At 36.9% G+C, this 18591-nt stretch overlaps 1 protein-coding gene across 2 annotated transcripts in view; it reads right to left on the reverse strand.

Annotated features, from left to right (window-relative positions):
- rsrc1 (arginine/serine-rich coiled-coil 1) overlaps window positions 1-18591 on the reverse strand; it is a 143484-nt gene that overhangs the window by 18664 nt on the left and 106229 nt on the right. For both annotated transcript variants that reach the window (XM_012962980.3, NM_001016318.3), the window contains one exon: window positions 6724-6792. In XM_012962980.3, coding sequence (XP_012818434.1) covers window positions 6724-6792 — 69 coding nt within the window. The remainder of the gene's footprint in view (window positions 1-6723; window positions 6793-18591) is intronic.

Raw genomic sequence — 18591 nt, forward strand, 5'->3', positions numbered from 1 at the left:
ACATTTTATCACTTGTTTTACCCATGTTCAATGCAACGTTATAATATATATATATTAATATTGATGCTAGAATACCTTAGACACAAGTATTTTTGCTGTTAATTAGAACACAAAAAATCCTCACATTGTGCTTCCATTTCCATCAGCTTCCAAATCAGTAAAAAAAAATTCAGCACTGTATAATGTAATAATTATTTCTTGCCCCAAGAGATGATATCCTATTCAGCAAATTAGCATGGCTCTTATCTAAGGGCAAATGAAATCAAAATTTCAAATTGGGTAGAGGGAGCTATTTATTTTCCTTTTCCTCTCTTTTCCCTTCTGAAACCATTTCTTTTTGTGTATATGTCCTTTAAATAGCTACTGGGGCCTTAGTAATTAAAACAGCACCAGCCTCAAGTCTCTAATCTACAGCTTGGGTCAGCTGTCTGTAGATTCTAATTTGTCCCCCATTTGTATTCATGACAGCAAAATGCTGAATATTTAACAGCAAGCTGGCAGGAGGGGGTACTGGTGAGCTTGGAGGTCAAATAATTTGATTTCTGAGCAGATTACATACAACATCCAACATCTAATCTCACATCATTTGGTAACAAAATTATAATGAAAGCAATGTTATGACACATCTACTGGAGGCAAGGAGGATGACAATCTCTTATTTCTGCAGTTTAAATTAATAAACAGTTGAAAAGGCCCCGTGCTTAATGTGTTTGCTTATTTATCTGCCAATTAAACAGTACAGTGGCACAGACTATTGTTTCTCTAACAGCTGCAATTAAGGCAGGAGGAAGATCAGTAAAACCCGTGTCCCTGAACTCTTAATTATTTCCATTTACAGTGTCCAGAATTTTATTTTTTTTATATGAATGGACACTTAAGATCATCTATTCAAAATGCAGTTTGAATCCGGTTTCCTAGATTCTACTTTTATCTAGTAACATGCCAGTATAACTCTGCAGGTCACTACCAGTACACACTGCTTGAAGTGGTTTGTCAGGGCAAGAACATAAATTGTTCAGTATATAAACACACATACACTTCTGATCTTACCATTTATGCAGACAGTGGTAGGATTAGTAAGAAGAAACGGTCTAGTGCTCCACAGGCAACCTACAGTATGTTGCACAAGCCTATATGAAACACACAGTTGCTGTTCCCAGCAACAGAGGCAAATAGCAGAATGTCTGCTGAATATCCTCACAGGTTCTCCCTACAGCCATCTCAAGAGAGATTGACTTCTGTGATAAGAATTGCTTCACCAACATGTCAGCCTTACCGGCCCAAAGACTGCAAGACAGATAGGTATAACAGGAACTCTTTCTTACAGGGAACCAGACTAATTGGTGTCAGTGCTTCAGGTGACACACTGGCTACCTCATATCAGACTATAGTTCTAATCAGCAATATAACCTGAAGATGTACACTAGAAGGAACCCCTTTCTATGCAAAGAATAACCTGGGCTGATGCTAATAGTGGGTTGCTAATGCTAATACTAATACAGGGTTGCTGTGTTCTGAGAATACTTCATTCAGCAAAAGTCTACTTCCAGGAAAACCACAAGTGTTTACTGGAAGTTACTGCACCCAGTCTTATAGATTGTTGTGTTTATGCCGGAATATGCGCAAGTGAGCTTACATCTATAGGGGACACAGCTCAAATAAGTCAGAAAGAGAATATCACAGGTCAGGTCCAGTATAGAAGAGAAACCTTGCACAACCAATAGCAGACTACAGGTAGCCACCATGTAAGTGAAACACAAAACCAGCACAACAAGGAGACTACAAGAACAGGAGACACTATGGGATGCTCAGACCACCATACTTTTAGTGTCTGAACAAGATTTCAATCAATAAATCATTTGAATTCTGTACTTTTACCACAATATTATGACTGATGACCTATGGTATGTTAGTAAAAGAAGGCCAATATATTACCCAGGGGAAGTATTTTTAAAGCAAAAACTGTGGATAATAGGAAAGATATGCATGCTGCACTGTAAGAAAATAAAATGCAACACAGTGACACAATGAGGAAAATAGCACAGCCAGTTACACAGAAGGAAAACCAAATCTTAAATTAAAGTTAAAAAATAGTAGGAAAAACAGGCGAAACATCCTAAATAAATACTTCTCCACAGAGTTCACAGCTGTGGTAATGCGAGTGTGGTTACCTCCATGGTACCAGAAATTTCATGATTAAAAGTAAACATGCAATTGAGCCCAAATGGTAAACAAAGAACTGAGACACTATCACTAATAAAATGTCAAGGTTAACTACAAAATGATAAAAGTAAAATCTTAGACAAAGACAACAGGTCCTCTCCACTCACCCATAATCAATATGCCAATAATACATCAATATAGGAAATTAAGACATTCTGTGCATTAATCTACTAATAAATGCCCTCCCCTTTAAGCAAAGCAGGGATTGTTTGACCATATATTGCAATATACTTCAAGTTGGCCAACTACACCAAAGCCATCCCCGGTCTGGCCAGTCCTACACCCACTTTCATCTGATTCAATATGGATTCTACTGTTTTATTGTACATTTCACAGGGCCTATGTTTTACCTGCAACTTGCTTGATTTTAAGGTTAGAACTCCCAAATTGCCCTTTTTGTATTGGCTACTGACTGTAGCTGGGAATGATGGGAACTAAAGCATGGAGCTGGCTGCTAAATTGTAAACCAATAGCTAGGGGAGCAATGAAGGAAAAGGTCAAATGGATACTGTCATGATTTTTATGGTGTACTTTTCATTTCTAAATTCACTCTACCATTTAAAGAAGAACTAAACCCTAAAACTGATTATGTGTAGATTTGCAATATTTTATATACTAAACTGACTGCACTAGCTAAAAGTTTCAGCATCTCTATAGTAGTAATGATATAGGTCTTTAAAGTTGTCACAGGAGCACCTCATGGATAGGATTCTGTTAGAACTGTACTGGACAGTGCACATACTCAGTGGGCTTAGGGCAGAAGTTGAGAAGCTAAGCTTGGGGGTTGTTGCAGAAAATGAGGCTGCATTGTGCCTGAGTCTGAGATTTCTGTATGAACCAGCACTACACAGTAGAATTGCTTTCAGATTAACAATAGCTTCTCCTATTCAATGTAAGTGGAGGAGTCATGACTTGGGGAGGATTTTCACTATTAAGTGCTATTCTCATATCTAACGCTAGGTGAGCATGGGAGCATTTTTAGCAGTACAGCTGTTAGGGAGCTACTATCTTGCTACCTTCCCGTCGTTGCATTGATTGACAGCTGGGAGGCACATGGCTGAAGGCATCTGGGAAACTAAGAATATGTCTAGCCTCATGTCAAAATTACATAATAAAAAAAAATCTGTTTGCTCTTATTAACTGGTGCATTTTATGCATCATCGTTTTCCCATGACAGTATTGCTTTAAAGACATTTAATGACAGTTCTACTTTAAACATAACAAAATAAACCCCTACTATGATTTAAAAAAACAAAATTCCAGATCATTTTCATGTAAAAAAAACAAAAAAAAACAAACATTTTTGCTGTTTCTGCATTCATTTAACACCACCACAAAGATCCTAAATAAATACTGTATTAATATAAAAGACCTTTGTTAGCATACACACACACACACACACACACACATATATATATATATATATTCTGTAATTTGTAACTTTATTTTGTTTCACATTTTTGACCCTGGAGGGGAGGAGTTTGAGTAAGTGAGGTCATCCCTCTCCCTTGGTGTGATTGGCTGTTTGTTAAAGGTGTTTTGTCTTGGTAAAGGTCTGAGACCAAAATGTTGACACTAAACCATGTAAATGAATAGTCATTCTATTGAGAAAGTCCCTAGAGTGCCACAGAGTATTTGCAAACATATATATATATATATATATATATATATATATATATATATATATATATATATACATATATATATATACATATATATATATACATATATATATATACATATATATATATATATATATATATATATATATATATATATATATATATATATATATACCAATATCTATGTCCCTATCTAGGAGATTAAATGATAAATAAAGAAACAATCAGCAAATAATGTGATTTTTGTAGTATTATTTCTGCTTATCAGCTAAGAATCCAGCACCTCTTTCTGTATCACGCATTATACAAGATTTCTGGCTAACTTAATTAGCAAATTAACATAAGAGAAAAGAAATATCCTTGAGATGAAACGAGTGCCCAGTGTAGCTAAAAGAGAGAAGAGTGTAGCATACATTATTTAAATTGTATTCATTAAGCAAAAAATGTTACAACATAAAGAAAATGATCAATGATAAAAGATGCTTAAACTATGTCATAAAAAAATCTCTAAAGATGATTACAAGAATTTTCTTTTTTTTATGAATTACTAAAATCCAAAAAGTGCACATAATGTAAAAAATCAGCACACAATGTACGACTGGGCCCAACATAGAAACCTCCAATTCTTTCTTCTCACATCTGCATAGATACGTTTATTTCCTTTCAAGGTGAAAGAAAAGCCGATAATCGTGGATACTGTTGTACGTAAATCATGCATATCCTTTATATCTGTACAACACTGTTAGAAGTCTATATAATACTCTATATTGAAGAGATTTAATATGAAGTTGCTACTCCCTTTGCTGTCATAACAGCCTCTGCTCTTCTTGAAAGGTTTATCAACAGCTTTTAAAACATAGTTTGGGGTTTGCTTCTATTCAGCCAAAATAATATTGGAACAGACACGGATATCACTAGGTCACAGACAGCAGTCCCATTTATCCCACGTGTCTTCACATAAGTTGTCAGGGATCCGAGAAAGTTCTTTCATACCAATCTCAACAAATCAGTTCTGCATTAAAATGGCCTTCCACACACTGTTGTCAAAAAGTAAAAAGCAAGGAATTGTAAAGACACTCCGCGCTATAGCATTAATATTTACTTTTACTGAAAGCACGGCATCTATTCTAAACCAGGAAAGTATATCCCCAGACCATTATTCCTCCTGTACCAAACCTTACAGTGGAAACATTCCCACAGGTACCGTTCTGCAGTTGAAATCTGCCAAAGCCAGGCTTGTCCATTGCACAAAGATGGTGAAGTGTTGTACACCATGCCAGCCGTTACTTGGCACTTCACTTGATAATTTAAACTTGTATGCGGGCTGCTCGGCTTGCCCATGCTTCCGGAGACAGTTTGAAACTTTTAGCAAGTATTCCAATAGTAGATATGTGATTTTATATAATTCTGCCTATATACATTGTCTGGATATTTTGACCATAGTGTACACTTTCTTACAGATATATTATATCGGCACAGCGTGATAAAATTAGGTCAAAGTTACTAAAATTTTATTTAAGGCTGCAGGCTCCAGAATCCCTTTAAACTACAGCACTCAGAAAGGGAAAAATTTAATGATAGAAAAAAAATCCATCTTTTGTGTGTAATTCAATGCTAAGGCTCTGAATATGCATGAATCAAACACACAAATATAGCAGTGCAATACACAAAAATATGTAGCGGTTACTTATAAATTCAGAAAAAAATGCATACTATACCAAACGACATAATGGTGCATCCCCATGCCGCTCTCCTTATGCGCTTTGCGCACTTTTTTTGGCACTTCATTACAAGAGGTGTGGCATTATTGAGTCATTTCCTTTATATACCTGCCACTTATATTTTATACAAAGTGAAGGGCCACATCAAGTATATATAATAGATCAAATTTTCTTAGGAGGTGTATAATTAATGCAAAAAAACAAATGTGTGAAGAAGCACAAGAATATGTGTATATATATATATATATATATATATATATATATATATATATATATATATATATATATATATATATATATATATATATATATATATACATTACTTCCGCTATGTTCCTTCATATGCTCTATAATACATATAAACAACCGCAAAAAATCCTCTGCACTAACCCATTATCAATATGTAGAAATTGGACACTAGGGCATTTCACTACTAAGAAATGCCTTCCCTCCCCACCTCTATAATAACCATGAATCTTTTCAATATTTCGATATTAGTTTTTTTTTCTCATACATAGACATTACATTTCTAGGGTTATGTCTTTCAATACTTTAAGGTACTGAATTCAGTTTTAAACTGTATTTAGTTTTTCAAATGCTAGTTGTATTATGGTATTAGAAAATATGGCTATAATGGCATACCTAAGTTCTACTACTATAATATCTGCAAAGTAATATGCTCCTTAAGTCTACTTCGGTGTGGTGTAAATAACATTTGTGCCCCCCCAGTTCTATAGCTTCTAAACAAAGCGACACTGCAGCTAGGGGATAGGCGTGGCTGGAGAGGTGCGAGTGTTTGGAAGGTTATACATGAAAACTCGCTTCCTCTCAGACAGGCAATCGATCCACTGTTACCATTCTATCTAAATGACAGTGTGAAGCCAACAAATATTATTTGTAATGGATGAGCCATATCCAAGTGTGACAGCAACATGATGACAAATTTAAATATAACATGCTGAGCTATGAAAATGGACAGTCATAAAAAGTAGCTTCTAAAGTATTCATCATCAGTATTGTGTGTAACTTTTTCAAGACTGCATATTTCATACTGCATATTTACACCAAACAGTAGGCTACCATCAAGCCATTCAAGGTATTATGAAGAAAAGCGAGTGCTATTAGATTTTTATTTGTATATGTAAATATTCACCTACCTTCTTCTTTCCTCTTTCGCGCTTCCTCCTCGCTTCTTTCCTTTGCTCTCAAGGCTTCATCTGCTTTGGCTAGATTAAGAATAAAATAAAAATGAATTGGAATGTAACCGGTAAGGTAAATCTGAGTATTATTAGTTCATGGTGACAAAAAAAACAAAGAGAGACCATACAACATTCCTCATGCCACATTACCAGAACAGGCCTCTTAAATAAATGTCCCACAATTATATGTATCAAACTAACACAGAACATATTTGGGTATTGAAAACATACGTTCACACTCATGGAGGAATACCATGAGTAGATATAACATACCTATCCTATTTCTTACCCTATTTCTACAGCTATGGCTAAATATTTGAACATATGTTGGCCTAAGGGATTGTTAGGTAGCCTAGCACCGTTCCAAACAACAATAGCTCACAAGTGCTTGCAAAAACCTGAAAATGGCTTGTGAGCCACTGCCCTAAGCTTGAACTGCAAACCTTAGAACCACTGGTACTGTTGGCAATTCTGCCATACAGTATTATTATTCGCAGATGTCCTAAATATATCTTAGTTCTCATAATTATATACATTTGCCTCAGGCCCTCCGTACTGAGAACTCTGTAAAATTTAAATCTATCAGTCAATAATGAGAAAAAAAACAAAAAACAACCATTAAAAAGCTGGCTTAAAGTAGCAGAACAGTTTTGGACAAAAGGTGATACCTCTGAACACACAATTCCTATTTACTCGTTATATAAAACACTACCAGAGATAAGGTTTCTTGTTTAAAATAATAGAATTATATATTTTCTTCACGATAAATCATATGAGTAGCACTTTATTCCTATTATGACAGCACTCGTTAAAAGAATCTCTTTCCCCTGGAAACCTCTTCCCTTATTACTTAATTATCTATTAGTTGCTCAACTGCAGGGGTTTTGAAACACTTTACTACAGATGTTAAAGAAGATTAAAAATATACAGCACAGTAACTGGGGACTATCAATATACTCTGTAAATTAATTAAATTTCTGTTCTAGCACATCATTTATTCCAAAGCATTAATGTCTCAAAGGAGCCATTCCCTTTTATTGCCATCTCACTGCTTGATGAGTGAACTAAGTGAAAATAAGTCTCTAATAGCATTATACTTGATGAAATATTAAGTTTAAAAAGTACTGCCTTGTCAGAAGAAAAAAAGATTTAAAAGTATGGAAGCAAAACTTTGCCTGAGACAGCTGATAGCATTCAGGTGCCGTGCCAAAACATGGAGGAAAGCTTATTAGCAGGTTGAATTGCAAACTATGATATAATTATTTCAAGTACAGGTATAGAACCGGTTATCCGAAAACCCATTATCCAGAAAGCTTTGAATTACAGGCCATCTCCCATAGATTTCATTTTATTCACATCATTCAAATTTTTAAAAAATGATTCCTTTTTCTGTTTCATAATAAAACTGCACCTTGTACTTTATTGTACTCCTTATTGGAGGCAAAACAGTCCCATTGGGTTTATTTAACATTCAAATGTTTTTTAGTAGACTAAAGGTACGGGGATCCAAATTACGGAAAGCTCCAGGTCCCAACTGTGACCGCTGCACACTTGCCACTCTATGGAAGCAATCCATCTGTATGTTGTGCTTCCTTCTCCAAGGACATCATTAAGCTCCTTGGATGTGGACATCCTAACTGGCCATACTGCCATCGCTCATAAGGTTGCGCCTGTCTTAAGAATGCTCAGAGAATTTGCCTATATTTTTTGCTACTTGTCTATAAATCAGTCATCAGTTAGCATTTATTGGTCAACTGTTTAAAAAAAAACAAAAAAACAAAAAACCCCATAAAACAGAAATGACCAATGAGCAAATTAATGCTCAAGCAATCAGTTAGTGAAACCACGCTTGAGATCCTGAACTCACACGTGGTTTCTATATCCAATTACCACTTGACTCGACTTGCTACCAATTGGGGTTTTTTTTTGGTTTGTTTTTTAAAAATTCTTGCCAGAGCAAGGCCAGTGTAGTAAAATGGGAGCTCAAAGGGTTGAGTTTTTACAGTAAAAAAGAAGACATTGTGTGGTGCATCCAGTAGCCTTACAATTAAAGAAACACTTCCAAACCTTTATGTATTTCACACTTTATCCTCCCTTGTGGGAGGGGGGTGGGTTGTATAATCGAACTCCTTTTAAACTGAATTTTGCTTATAAGTGTAATTGTAGATGTACCCCTAGAGTCATGTTAAAGGCGAAACTTATGCCTCTTTCAAATTAACCCACTTAGAGTTGCAATCTGCTCCTTACAAGCATCTTCAATATGTATTAGTAGAGCTCATTAGACTGAAATTTAATATTGCAAACATCAGGTGGATTTCAAGAGTCTGCATTATAAACGCAAGATGGATTGCTCACATATAGCTCTTAGGCCAACTGGGCACAATTTAGATTCAATAAACTACCCATTCCTGAATTTGATTTATCTATTCTGCTTTGTTAGTGCGCTCTTTGCAACAAACGTGTTTTTTTTTTTTTTTTTTTTTGGATTGCTATAAGCCATACAGGCTATTTTAAATAACAGCATATGAATTGCCATTTTAATAATCTGGACACACAAATTACCTTTTTGGCCCCAGCATTCCAGTTACTTTATTCCTATATGTCTTGCATAGAAAAAACTACCCAGCTGGATATTCCATAATGAAACACTGCCAGTAGGAAAGCAGAACTTTCATCACTTCAGGCAGAGAGAGGAGCAAGGTGTCGAGCTACATTTTGTTACAGTGCCAGTTTGGCTCCAAACGAATGTGCTTCTACTTTTTAAACGAAGGTAGTTATATTAGACATTAGACACTACAAAGTGGTACCCAACTGTCTCTACTTTGTCTTCAAAGCCAATTGCAGCTGCTGATGGGCACAGGCAGAGTTATAGCAAACATCTTGGTCACAATATCATTTAATATGCACAGTCTGCAAATAGAGTGCATTTGCTTTCCAAAGACCCAATTAAACCATAGTGAAAAACTAAGATTAATTCATAGATTAAGCTAAATGCAGAGGAAATGGGGCTCATCTCTAGCAGCTGGTTGGTATAATACCAGAATAGTGGTGAGAGAAGAAAACAGATTTTGACCGATGAATGGCAAGATAAGATTCTTTTGGCACAGTTGTAAATATGTATCAGCCAATAACCTCCTAAATTTCCTGCATATTTATGTACCCGGAGAATACCTTCGCTAGGTAGAAATTGGGCTTGACCCAAACAGTTGGTTTTTCTTAGGCCTGTTTGGGTCTCAACTGTCTGTCTGGTTTTCAGCCTTGTGAAACCCAAACAATAATCTGGCAAATAAATGAGACACACTTAAATATTAAGATATTCACTGTGATTTTTTTTTTCTATTAACATGGCTAGAAGTACAGTAATTTCTTATAATTACAGGAGTAAAAAGCAAATCAGTCAAAAATGAGAAAATGTTTTCCTAAATTAGCACTGCTGTATTTTAGAGCTTTCTGGATAACTGGTTTCTGTATAATGGACTCATTAGGCAGGATATTGAAAGAATTAGGGTGGTCACCCACCCAATTTTAAAGCAGACATCAAAGGGCTGTCCGTTCAAAACTTTCTGTCCAGTTTAAAACATTGAGAAAACAGGACAGAACCCCAGCTAATCATGTCTAAGTAATGCAATAACCACACCCTGGGTAACCCCACCATAATGATCAGCTTTAACAGTAACACCAAAAAATGAAAGAGCTTTAAAGTAATAAAAATATAATGCACTGTTGCCCTGCACTTGTAAAACTGGTGTGTTTGCTACAGTAACACTACTATAGTTTATATAATAAGCTGCTGTGTAGCCACGGGGGCAGCCATTCAAGCTGGAAAAAAGGAGAAAAGGCACAGGTTACATAGCAGATAACAGATAAAACACTATTGTATTCTACAGAACTTATCTGTTATCTGCTTTGTGCCTGTGCCTTTTCTCCTTTGAATGGCTGCCCCCATGGCTACATAGCAACTTATTTATATAAATTATAGTAGACTTTCTGAAGTAAACACACAACTTTTACCAGTGCAGGGCAGCAGCACATTATATTTTAGTTACTTTTATACACTTTCATTTTTTGGTGTTACTGTTCCTTTAAGGAACACAAGGAATACAAATTTTTGAATAGACTGGAAATCTGTATTAAAGTTAAGGCAAATTCTCATCGGAGAGATCAGTTGAGAAAAATCTTGAAGTGTTAAATAAGTTCTGATTATAGCAGGAATATAGTGGTCATTTGCAATTAAAAAGTGTTTTATACCTGTATTATATTAATTTCAGAACAAATTACCAATAGAATCCTGCTGGTGTCTAACTTTGGCAAAAACGAAACATTTTTTTTTTTTGTACGTGTATTATATTGAATTCTGCACAGGGTATCTGTGACACCTAATCTGACCAAAGTATATAGACAACTTTTCCATTATGACATCTCCTCAGTTGTAATTGATGGGTCCCAAACTGTCTCTGGAAGCGAAGTCAGCACAAGAATTATTCATTGGAAAGATGGGTTTTTTTATTTTTTAGTGGATGAACAGCTGCACACAACCTTAACATCACCATGTGCAATGCCACGTCTTAAGGTGGCCATACACCTTGGGGGCATCGCCAAGCGAGCAGATCTTCTCCCGATATCCCCCACCTACGGGTGGGCGATATCGGGAGAATTATGGTGGGTATAGGAAAAGTTGGTCCGGTGGCCACATCGAACCGATGCGGACCCCCATCCGACTAGATTTTTTTAACCTTTTTAACCATTTCAGGCCAGATATCGGTCAGGCAGGCCCGCCGGTAGTCCCCATACACGGGCCAATTAGCTGCCAAATTAGTCTAAGGGACCGATGTCGGCAGCTAGAATTGGCCCGTGTATGGGAACCTTTAGTGGGCATGGTATATATATCAGTTCCACTGGACAGATGAAGACGGGTTCTATAAAGTGAGGAATCATGCTGTATAACAGGCAAGTCTGATTTTGGTGGATTGCTAGGAGGGGAGCTACCTGCCTGAATGTGTAAGGCAGGGGTCATCAAACTACAGCCCACGGGCTGGATCCGGCCCCCTGCTGCGTCCTCTGGGACAGGGGAGCTGAGAGGGAGGATGGACGGCGCTGGCAGAGAGAGGACTCTCCCTGGGAAGACGGACAGAAGACTGGGGGGAGCTGGAAGAGGTAGGACTTAGCGGGCAGCGGGAGGGTGGACGGCCGGCGCACTGGGGGGGGGGTGGTGCTGGAAGAGAATGCAAGAGTGGACCATAGTTTGACAGGGGATGGGGGATGGGGGGGTGGTGGTGGTGGTGGCGGTCCGGCCCCCCAACAGTCTGCTGAGGACCCCTGGTGTAAGGTCAACTAAAGAAGTACTGTGGTGGAGGAATAGCGGCCTGTGGATATTTTTCATAGCTTGGGTCCAGTGAAAACAATCATAAGTTTAGCAATGGGATACTGGACTGGCAGGAACCTGGATACTTTTAGCTATATAGTGTTTATAGGGAAAATCTCATTTGAAAGCACATACTTGATAAGAAATTCTTTAAAGGATGATTGCAAAGAGATGCTGGCTCAGTTACAGAACCTCTGATAAAGAGAATATAACAATCTTTATTTTCACTTTGCAGCCCAACATCATGAGCAAGGAAAACGGAGTATACATGGAAGAAATCACAAGTGAGTTTGATATTAGTATGCAACTAACGCATCCCAACTTCCCTCAGTGCAATTACTCCATATACAGTTATGGGACCTGTTATCCAGAATGCTCGGGACCTGAGGTTTTCCTGATAAGGGATCTGTCCGTAATATGGATCTTCCTAACTTAAGTCTGCTAAAAATCATTTAAATATTAAATAAACCCAATAGGACTGTTCTGCCTCCAATAAGGAGTAATTATATCTTAGTTGGGATCAAGTACAGGTACTGTTTTATTATTACAGAGAAAAGGGAATCATTTTTAAAAATTAGTATAATTTGCTTATAATGCAGTCTATGGGGGATGGCCTTTCGGTAATTCTGAACTTTCTGGATAACGGGTTGCCAGATAAGGGATCCCATACCTTTATTACATATAGCTTAAAGTTATATAAGGAGACAATATGATGTAATTCTGCATGCAGGGGAATGATTATTTTGGAGAAACTTTGGCTCGTTCAGTTTGCCAGCATCAAGTCTCCATCTTTGGCTGCACAACATACATTTAAGAATTCTGTATTCCAGAGCCTTTGGAAACATTTTCAGCAGCCGTGTAATCGGACAGCCTCGCACTTTCATCATTCTAAGAAGCGCCTGCTGCCAAGTCCAACATTTTAAACACTTATGGCTCCGTCTGTTGATCTGAGATTACATCACAGAAATTCGTACCAGCTTTCCGGGTGCAAGTGGAGCACTAACAAGAAATGCCATTAGATTATATGATAAATGTTGGCTTTATGTTCCACTCAGTGTAACGACATTTGCGGGGCTGTTGCTTAATTGACTTAGTTCTTATAAAGTCCTTAAAAGTCTTTCAACAGCTTTACCTTTAAAAGGATACGGTCATTACTGTCACTACATAATCAGCCTCTTTTTAATAAAATTAATTTCCCTTTTAATACAAGTTTAAATAGAGCTGCTTTATTATCTCCAATGTATAGGTTTAGAGTTAATTATACACTTCTGGGCTGGGGCTTAGTCTGACTTACAGCTCTTTCAGTCACACAGGTACAGTACATAAATCCCTTTTACTGGCAAAAGTAGCAAATGTAAATGAACCTGACAGCTAAAGGGTACATTATCTTACTGCCTGTGAGGTTCTGATCATAAGTTCACAGCTGCCATTTCTGCCATAAAGCAAGAAGAACTGCTGGGGTTTTGCCAAAAAAGGTAATACTTTAGCACCATAAATTACCTCCCTCATGCAAGCACAGACTGTAGCAAGCACGATTACATTACTAACAACACAAACTAATTTAAGTTTTAAACAAACAATTTTTATTTTAATGACATTTACTTAAAGGGGTATTTGACCTTAAATAAATAGCTTTAAATATAATAATATAGAAACCAGTATTGTTTGTGTTCTTTTTTGCTTCTTATGATTTTTAAAATATTAAGATTTCAAAATTAAAATGTGAATGGTTATGTAGTTGCTAGGGCTTAATTACCTTAGCAACCAGACAGCTGCTGACTCACCCACCGATGAATCAGTCTTTAAAAATCATATAGTAATTAATAGTGGAAGAATTTAACTGTGCCAAACTTTAATATTATCTTTGAAACTGGGCTCCATAGAGAGCCCAGTTTAAGTAAATAAATCTAATTGTCTTTATTTTCTCTGTAATAATACAATATTACCTTGTACCTAATGGTAACTAAGCTGTACAAATTGATATTGGTGGCACAATAATCCTATTAGGTTTATTTAATGTTTGTATATTTAGGGAAGTATGATGCAAATTACAGGAAACCCTGTTTGATAGTAAATTCAATTTCTTACGCATTTTAGATAACACATGCCATACTTGCCTATGTTTCTGAAAAATTTTAGTAATTTTCAATATTAAAAAACTGTAAAAAGAAATCCATAAAGAGTAACAAACAGTCAAGCAGAGATTCCATTTACACAAATAATGAACAGCCTGTTCTCTAAACTAACACTAGATGGCACTGCATGAAATAGCTACTTATACTCATCCATCTCCCTGAAAATCTTGCTAGTTGGAAATTGAATTATATCCAGATATACGTTTTGTATAGTAATAGTTGTGGGGAAAAAACAAATAATTCTGCAGATAAATACAAGAATATATCCATTGCCCTGCAGTACCACTTAAGAGGATGGAAGCTAGAGAAAGCGTGTTCACATAGTAATTAGTTCTTTATTAACCCATAGTCTTACTGGGACATTAGAGAACAAAAAGCAGCTTCACGTTAGACTTGTTAGTACAGGGCACAGAAACCAAAACATGCCTGTTTTCAGCTAAGTACAAAGTATATTCTCCCAACATTTATACAGGAATATAACAGGGACCTTTTGGGAGATTTCAGCATCCCTTGGATGCTCATGTCTCAGGCACCGCACTGTTAAACCTTGGGAAATGTGTGCCACCTTTCAATACATAGGGTAAACATACCTTTGTACCCTTCTTTGCAGTGTTTTATTTTTTTTATTAAATCTGAACTATTACACTTAATCTGGACTTGTTTCTAGAAGAGGTGCCATATTAAACACAGTAGTTCTAAAACTATAGGGTTGGGCCCTCTGGGGGAGCTTGGAGAAAAGGCAGGAGGGGCTCATCCTGAAGACCATTTAGGGTAGGGCTTGGGGGAAGCCTATTTACTGCCCTAGATATATTTTTAAATTATGTCTGAATAACTGGTACGATTATGTTTTTCTCTGTAATAATAAAAAACTAGCTTGTACTTGATCCCAACTAAGATATAATTAATCCTTATTGGTGGCAAAACAATCCTATTGGGTTCATTCAATGTTTAAATGTTTTTTTCAGTAGACAAAGTACGGTGATCCAAATAACTGAATGTCTCCTTATCTAGAAAACCCCAGGTCCCGAGCATTCTGGATAACGGGTCCCATACCTGTACAGGATTATGTGTTTACCTATATATGTAACCTTGTTATAAGCTGAGGGCTCTGACCCGAGATAGGACCCCCAATGGATGCTTGAGCTGAAAAAGCGGTGTTGGAATATTTTGGCACTGTATAAATAAATGATGAGAAATTAGCATGTGTAGTTGTATAGTGATGAAATGTAGTGATTCTTAGCTTTGTCGCAAACAGTTTTAACAACTTTTGCTTAGTTTACTGCATAATAGTCTCAATTACCCTTTATACATCATTTCTTTAAAGGGCTAATAGACTTTCATTAATTTTTCCTGTTCTTGATGAAATTGGAAATATTGGAATTATGTAAATTTGACACTCAGACGATGAATACCTATAGCTCTAAATGTTAAGAAATAGGAGTAAGGGTTTACATCCTTATCATTAGGGCTGTCACCTTTCTGTTGTAAAAATCCCAGCCCACACTGTGAGGGGCAGGACCCTGAGATCAGTGATGTAACAGGGGTGGGTGATGACCTAAGGGAAGGGGCGGTGATGCAAAAGAGGGGAAAAGCAGTTATGTAAGTGGGTGGGTGCTGGATGGCAGCAGGGATTGCGGGTGGGCCAAGGGTAAAATAACAGCTAGTTACAAATTAACCAGCAAATACCAGCTGGGCTTGGGTGGCATTTTTTTCCAGCTAGGCGGCAACCGTACCTATCATATACACATACTATGGTCAGTTATATCAGAAGCCAATTAACACGCCTGTATATTTTTGGAGTGTAGGAGGAAATCCACACAGACATGTTGAGAACATACACACTTCTTGCAGATAATGCTCTGGCTGGAATTGAACTTAGGGCCCCTGCACTGCCAACCACTGTGTGCCAAATGTTATTTTTGAACAAAATATATATGATAAGGTACCAATATGTCATATTATCTTTTGTCCTTCATCAAAGCTCTATTCTCTAAAAAATTATAATTGGGGAACATTATTGCTTATTATTAGCAATACTCCAGCAATAACACACATTTATTAAATAAACATTCTGCCATTACATGATACTTTATACTATTATTATTTTCAGGACATTATGACAGTTTTGCCATTGTCCCTGTATCTGAAGACTAGAATCCCCTTAGCCTAAATAGGTGAAATCTTTAGCAAACATCTCCAGAGAAAGTGTATCATAGTTTCACTCACTAATTGATTAACATTCCAGTCATAGATCTCTAAAGAAAAAAAAGCCAACTGAATGGGGACAATGTTGTGAAGCAAAGGTAGGAAAAAAGAAACCTGACAGCTAAAACTCAGTAAGAGCAATCAGAAGCGGCATCCCTGCAGACTCCCTGCGTCCTGGTTACTGCCTACTGTATTAAGACTGCCTTTCTCATCACTTAATGCTTATTTTCATCACTTTGCTTAAAATATTGATAATCAATTAGGGCTACGTCTGTTTTGCCATAGAATCTGTGTCACAGTCTATCAGACTGTCAGGACCAATTCAATCCTCATTCAAAGTTAATTTTTTCTTCATAAATCTGCCTTTGGAGGAGTCATTAGGCGAAGAACATAGCCAGAGGTGCAATCACCTATTCTCTTTCATTAGTGGCAGGCAGAGAAGGTGAGGGAGATTATTAGAACTTTGGAATGATCACAAAGCAGCGTGCTGCCTGTCAGATCCCCCAAACATTTAATTCATCTCGCCAACACACCAGCATTCTCTGCCAGCCGCTTTAAATGGACATTATTCATGAACAGCTGCGATGTGCTGAATATTTCTGAACACAGAACGGGGAAAAAAAATGAAAATCACACGAAAGTAAAGGCAAAAGCTTCCTTGAAATAAGATTTTAATATGTTACCTCCCCAACAAAAATAATTAAAAAAAAAAAATAGAAAAATATGTTCTATAATATGGGTAGCAAAATATTTCATTTAGTAAATAAATGTGTAAACATTAAAACAGAAATAAAACTTTTTTAAATGACCTGGGTAAATCGTTTTAACAGGAAGGAAGTGAATTCTCTCCCTACTAAACGATTTAATAATTAGTCTCCTTTCTTATGTACTTGACATGTCTCTCAAAAGGCTGGTAAATGAGATGACATATTTCACTTCAATGCAGTGCCGTATTAGATTACAGTGTCCTTCTCTTATAGGGGATAATGAGCTGCAGAGGACACAATAGATTTCCCCAGCAAAACATTACATGCTAAACAGGTAGAACGGACACCCAGAGCATTTTGTGGTCATTAATGCTAATCTAAAAGGTAGTAAAAAAGGGACAGGGAACAGATTAGAAGTGTAAATGTTACATGATGGAGTAAATAAGACAAGCTGAGCATTCAGAGAAATAATCACACTGTCATGAACCAAATAACCTGCCTGTATGTTTTGGGGATGTGGGAAGAAAGCAAAGTACCCAGAAGCACTCAGGCAAGCACAAGGAGAAGAAAACCACCTTGCAGCCAGTGCCCTGTCTGGAACTGAGCCTTTGAACCCTATCACTGCACCACAATATTGCTCATTTGGTCACTGTAAACTACTACCCTTCTGTACTGGGGTAAGCATACTTTGCAGAATGGTTAGGAGGGTTGGGGAAGGTTCTGTGTAAAGTAGTTAAAGGGGTGGTTCACCTTATTTTCCATAGTTTTTAAATAATTTGCCTTTTTCCAGCTTTCTAATGGGGGTCACTGACCCCAACAGCCAAAATACTATTGCTCTGCGAGGCTACAGATTTATAGTTATAGTTACTTTTTATAAGTCATCTTACTATTCAGGTCCTCTCCTATTCATTTTCCAGTCTCTCATTTAAACCACTCCCTTGATACTAGGGTAATTTGTACCCCAGCAAACTGATAACTGCTTGAACTCCAAACTGAAGAGCTGCAGAAAAAAGTAAAATACCTTAAATAGTACAAATAAAAAATGAAGACCAATTGCAGATTGTCTTAGAATAGCACTCCCTACATCATGCTTAAAGTTAACACTAAGGTGAACAGCCCCTTTAAGTAGCCGAATATACTCAATTTTCTCTATATAAAACAGGTTAGTCCTAAGTGGGGCAATTATGCCACAAAGATTAAGTGCACTTTATATACATCAAGATTAAACCAAAAACAAAACTGAACAAGGAACATAATGAAAAAGAAGAAAACTCCCCAAATGAGAAAGTTGTCAGATACACCAGAAACTCTGCTAGGGAAGCGAAAATCTATAAGAAAACAAAATTATTGGGGCTACAAGGAACCCACAAAGGCCAAATTAATATAGTGCAGACTCTCTCTATAGTGCATCTCTGAA

The sequence above is a fragment of the Xenopus tropicalis genome, chromosome 5 (genome assembly GCF_000004195.4).
Source record: "Xenopus tropicalis strain Nigerian chromosome 5, UCB_Xtro_10.0, whole genome shotgun sequence".
NCBI classification, from domain to species: Eukaryota; Metazoa; Chordata; class Amphibia; order Anura; family Pipidae; genus Xenopus; species Xenopus tropicalis.